The sequence below is a fragment of the Bufo gargarizans genome, chromosome 1, assembly GCF_014858855.1.
Source record: "Bufo gargarizans isolate SCDJY-AF-19 chromosome 1, ASM1485885v1, whole genome shotgun sequence".
Lineage (NCBI taxonomy): Eukaryota > Metazoa > Chordata > Amphibia > Anura > Bufonidae > Bufo > Bufo gargarizans.
In genome coordinates, this window is record NC_058080.1 from 364537067 (window position 1) to 364543066 (window position 6000).

General features: G+C 43.7%; 1 protein-coding gene across 1 annotated transcript in view; it reads left to right on the forward strand.

The window, feature by feature from the left end:
• SBNO2 (strawberry notch homolog 2) overlaps window positions 1–4993 on the forward strand; it is an 84037-nt gene extending 79044 nt beyond the window's left edge. Inside the window, 3 exon segments of the mRNA XM_044269392.1 lie at window positions 859–935; window positions 1717–1907; window positions 2002–4993. Of these exon segments, the coding sequence (XP_044125327.1) occupies window positions 859–935; window positions 1717–1907; window positions 2002–2423 (690 nt within the window). The 3' untranslated portion in view covers window positions 2424–4993.
• The last annotated feature ends 1007 nt before the right edge of the window (window positions 4994–6000 follow it).

A 6000-nucleotide genomic window follows, 5' to 3' on the forward strand; every position in this document is an offset into this window, starting at 1 on the left:
AAAAAGCAGTCAGAGGGTCTGGCACTGCTGGACGACCATGACTGCGGACTATAGGAGGTGGGCTTTTTTAGGAGGATTTTTTTTTTCTTCTTCTTTGCTAAAAAGTGTTTTATGTAAATACCTTAGCGTGCCATGTAGTCATCCAACCACATAGTGGCAGTATTTCGGTTACAAACTGACACAGGTCACTCTAAGGCATATACACTTTACATCGTTTGAACATAGAAATATGAGCAATGTTTGCTACTTACCTGGTGTTTTAACTGCATACCAATGTGCACGTCCACCTAATGAGCTGAATGATGGGGACATGCATGCCAACGCCGACTCCTCTGCTCACTATAGAGTGGGTAATAGAAATAACTCTCTTCCATGCTTATCAGAGCAGATAGCATGGCAGTATTGCTGAGAAGACTGCTGCAGTGGAAAGCGAGAAAGGACTATATTTTCAGTTGCCAGAGAGGGAAGAGAACCGATCTAGGTCAGAGCCCTTTCACCAGCAGCACCAATGGGGGCATATGGAAGCAACAGTACTAAGGTGCAATGTTCTAGAGGACACTACAAAGTGGATGGCGTTGAGGTAGATTGACAGATTGAAACAAACAAACCCCCCTTAAAGGAGGATTACCATAGTAGTATTCCCAGTGCGGGGCACAAAACTAATCTCGTCCTCCGTTTGCCTGGACTTTTTCTTTCTTCTGAGCATTGCTAAGGGTATGCTGAACGAAGATACAGATGAAACAGTTGATATGAGCATATAGCCGGTGTGTTTTCAGGGTCTGCCATGAATGTGATCTGAAGCTTCCCTCCAGTAATGCTGCTGATAAATGATTACATATAACTGTTAATAATTTACAGGTATCTGCAGAGGAGGCTCAGCAGCACTGGGAGCGTCAGTATGAATTCTCTCTAAGCAACTGTTCCCATACCATGTGGTAAGCCCTTGTTTGCCTTTTTGGACTAATGGGATAAGCCTAGTTCTCCTAACGTGCAGAGTCAGGGCATGTTCACATATTGTGCTTTTGTTGTAGAGTTTTGGTTGCAGGTTATGGACCCGAAATTCCCCAACAAAGTACAATTGCAGAGAAATGAATGGAGTGTTAATAAACCCGTTCTCAAGGCATGTCACCGATTTTCTAGTATGCCACATGTCTGACCTGTTAAGTTTCCTTGCAGTGGGATAAAATGTGCTGCAGACTTTGGTAAATAGCACCTATAACATACTTGGTAACCACACAAAATGTGGTTGTTGATTAATGGCCACGTGATTTGCCTAAACACTTCGGGGCACATTTATTAAGATCAGCGTTTTAGACCGGCCTCTACATAACTTCGGTGGATCCACCGCTGCAAGACCGCTTCCTTGGTGTCTCACATTTAGACCATTTTCTGTGCCTAAACCAGGCATAGAAAATGGTACCTGCCACACTCGCTTTTTTTTTTTAGACTTGTTGTGAGCGGAGGAAAAGTCACAAATTGCTGTGCAAAGGATCTTTGCGCCGGAATCTGTGCCAGAAATACGCCTAATATAGGTGTATTTCTGTTTAATAAATGACTCCCCCTTCATTTGTCTTGTACCTGTGTGATTGCTGAGGCATATCTCACTTTTTAGCCCACCCATAGGTATTAAAGGGGATTGCCAGTTTATCATGTACGGTAAAGCCTATCCTGGCCTTTTCCCTGCATCACACTTATAATGCATTAAATGTTGTATAGGAACGGGAATTGCAAAACCGTGCATCAAGGAAAGGAGTGTGTACAGGGTCTACGCCTTCGACATTATTACATGTTGTGTGGCTCTCTGCTCCGAGTCTGGAGTCGGATGACGTCTGTGATTTCTGACATTACAAGCAGTAGCTACCTACAGATTGTACGTTTAAAAACCAAGGATAAACACAAGCAAGTGGGTAAGTAGCCAACAGGGTACCTACCACACAACTTTAACTGTACAAATGTAGGAATTGGTAGTATTAATGTGGTGTTTTTTGTTTTTTCACTTAGGCATAAAAATTCCAGAGGTGTGTGTGTATAAAGTCCAAGAGGAGCTCAGGCAAATGCATATGAGCGTGAAACGCAGACATGAGGAATCTCGCCAGAATGCCCAGCGTCAGTGTTTGACCCCTCTACCCTCTGCATCCCTTCCTTTGGATTTCTCTTTACCTTTATTTCAGTCAGCCCCTTTTTTAGAATCAGACATTTTGGACTTGACTTGCAGTCCTCCACCACCACCCACACAGGAACAGCATGGGTATCCTTTTGAAGCTTTGGGGAGCATCCTTTCCAATGACTTTCTCCGCAGCGAGCCTGTTAATGTCAAAGAGATCATAGAGGAGATGCTTCAAAAAGCTAAAGAGCCATCAGCTTCGGACCGCCAGAGTGTCATCCAGTATGGAGGGGAACAAAACTTCTGGGGTACAGGCTGACAACTAAAGGTGTTCCAGTGATATCAGACCAGCAGCTCTGCTCCTGAGCACTGCTGAGGCGGTTTTTGGGGAAGACAGTTTAGCAGAGTTTTGGTTTCACCAACCAGCTCCATTACAAAACTGAGTACTTTACAGAAATATGAGAAGAGATCGGAAATCTCATGCGCCAAAGCAAGCAGTACACCATTCATCGTTTTCAGAGGACCAAGTGTCATGCTTATTTTGACTTCCCAACATAATACCTAACAAGTCCCCATTCTTACTAACTGGCTGACACATCAGGTGCTGTAAACTGCAGTCTGTCCCTATTTTGTGGGACTTGAGCAGAATTCACATCGGGTGCACAACACTGTGTGTTTCTGTGCTCCTTAATTTGATCGGCTTAGGGTAGCCTCGAGATCCGTGTTCCCGTGTACATAGGTTCTTCTGTGTTCATGAGCTGTCTTCTTGCAGCGCACAGCACTTTATTGTCTCCTCGGCCGAGCTTTATACACTGCTGGCTAAACAAGCCTTTTGCAGAGCAATAGCATGTGATACCCGTATACAGAGAAGGGGTGGGAAAAGACTGATCTTTTATTTGTTCTTTTAACCCTTGCTAATCTTTGCACTATTTGCTGCCCCATGACCACCTCCCTGTGGATAGAAGGGGCCTGGGTGTCTGCTCAGGGTATGTTTGTATAGAAATATTTATATCCATATCTGTATGTCTCAGGCTGGGTACTGTTTGCCAGACAGAGGCAGACACTGTTTTAAGTTTTGATGCCAAAGACCTTTTATTTCTCCTTGTTATTACATATTTAATTTTGTCATGTTGGAACTCTAGTGTTTTCCCAGTTCCCTGTTCAGAGCACTTCTTTTGGCTATTCCATCAGAAATATAAAAAGGGACGGCTGCAGCACTTCTAGTCGTTAGCAGAATAGCACTCCGTATAGACGATGCATTCAACACAAACATACCTCCTAATGCTCCCAAAAAATATTCAAATGCACCTCACCCTTGGGTTTTGGTCATATGATGTGAGCTCTTCTGTTTTCTGGGGGAGTCTTGCAACTTGTATTGTTGAAATGGGAAAAATATGCAAGTCCTGTTTTTAGCTTTCTTTCGGGTTGTGACTGGACATTAAGTTATTGAATGTATAGGTAAGTATGTTGAACAGGTGAATCTGGGGACACATACCTTGTATCACATTGGCCTTCGCTATGGTTAAAGGGTCCAGGCTCCTTATATTCATTACTTATCCTCAGGATATGTCATTAATAACAGATTGTTGACCATCCAACACCCCGCTCCCCACCGATCAGCTGGGTGCTGGAACCGGCGCCATCAATGGAACAGGAAGCACAGCTCTGTTCAAAGTGTAGTGGCCGTGCGGCATTACTGCATCCCAACTCTCATACTCTTCAATGGACGCTGAGCTGCAGTAACCCAACACGGCCACTACACTTTGAATAGAGCTGTGGTTCCTGTTGCGTTCAAAGTGCTAGTTCTTGCGCCAAAGGCTAAAAGGATTAGCCGATAAATGATTTTTCCTGAGAATAAAGCCTCATTCACACGTCAGTGATTTCCATCAGTGATTGTGAGCCAAAACCAGGATTGGATCCTCCACAGACACAAGGTATAAGGGAAAGATATGCACCTGTTCTGTGTATAGAGCCGCACCTGGTTTTGGCTCCCAATCGCTGACGTGTGAATGAGGCATAAGTCATCCATATCAGGAGCCTGGAAAAGCCCTTTAATGTATTACCATTTTTTCATCTAGGTATGTACAAAGCTATTGCTATATCAAAATGAAGAAGTTGAACGTCTGTGCTTTTCCTGAGTTATGGCTGTTAATCAGCGGCTGCTGTGTCTGCTGCCATTTTTGGCTCACTGCCTTTTCTGAAGATCTTGGAGTGTTTTTCCCTTGTTCATTTTAGGCTCCTGACACAATTGTGTAAGCCTTACATCTGACAGTGGACGTCTGGTAACAGACATGTCCCACTTCTTGCTCCAGGCACCCTGAGTTATCCCATAACTGGAGCTGTGCAAGAAAGCATTACCGTATAGCAAAAAAAGTATATGCAATGTCTCTCAACCAGTGCCTTGCTATGTACACCAGGTGGTGTGCACCACTGCTCGACTGCTGCACCTCCTATTTTATGTGTCTTTGTGTTTATTAAATGCCGAATTTTATCTCAGGTATTTAACCCCCGTTTACCTGTCAGGGGGAGGGGTTCTGCAAAACATTTCTCTGGAATTTTAAATGCATGCCTCTGTGGCAGTTAAAGGGGCCAAGAGGAGCTGCTGTCCCCTCCATTCTGTCACGTTCTCTCTATGTGTACCCAGTGAGATCACTTCAGTGCCTGTGATCGATCATGTTTTACAGTTAAGTTATTATGGCTTGTGTGTGCTACTGATTCTGTGTCCTGACACACGCAGGTCTTCTACACATATTTATAAGTCTGTAATATATATATATATGTATACAGTTTTATTTAGAATATGTGCCTTCAACTAATTCCTACATTTTTCTATTTGTAACTGAAGGCTGAATTCAGCAGCTCAGTAAAAGTTTCAAATGTCAATGCAAATCTTTTAGCCTATTTTATGATCTTAAGTGTTTGTGTTGAAAATGAATATAATTAATTCACTTCTGGTCTAGTTTTCAGGAACTGTAAGGAAATCTGACACCAGATAAATTACCATATTGAGTATTTAACCCCTTAGTGACCACTCATGCGTGTTTTTACAGCAGTCACTAAGGGGCCTTGGGCTAGAGCGGCACTTCGGCCCAAGTTAGCGCTTAAATCAAGTGCTGGAGCTCCGTGCCCGCAGCTACCGGAGGTGATCAGAGATTGTGACAAGCGGTCTTTGACCACCGAAAATGCCGTGTAAGAGAGGAGGGAGAAAGTCTCCAGTGCGAGGATCGGGTCCCCCAGCTTTACCATAGGCAATATGGCCCCCAAATGTTTTATTAAAGGGCAGGAGCCCCCATGCCCTCACATTAAATAAAATAAATAAAAAATAAATGGCGCAGACATGCGCAGTGGTTACTGTGCTGAAGCTCTGCCTTCAGCACAATAACCATCAGGGACCAATAGTAATGGTCCTTGATCATGTGGTCTCCATGATAACCCTATCATGGAGATCACATCCTTTAAATTTACTAAACACAGCCAGGACATGGACTGTGCTTCTCTCTCCCCTCAGTGCAGTTCTTCTGTGAGGAGAGAGAGAGATCAAACTTCTGTCCTGGCTGTGCGATTTACTGTGAAAAAAAAAGAAAAATCATTTATAAACTGGCTGTCAGTATGTGTCCGTCATTAGGAGTCTATTAGGGACCCTGTGTCCGTCTGTTGCTGTCCGTCTGTCACTGGGCATCTGTTAGGGTCTGTCCATAATTGGACGGACGACGGTCCCCTGGATACGTACCCACGCCACATCTATTGTACAAAGTATTTTCAACTATTATATATCAAAATATATATTTATTATACATACTCATCACTTACAAGTATTGGCGCTCGCATCAGGTTTTCAGGAACAGGCGGATTTGGGTGGAATTACCACCCATCAACCCTCCTATCTCTTCTATCCC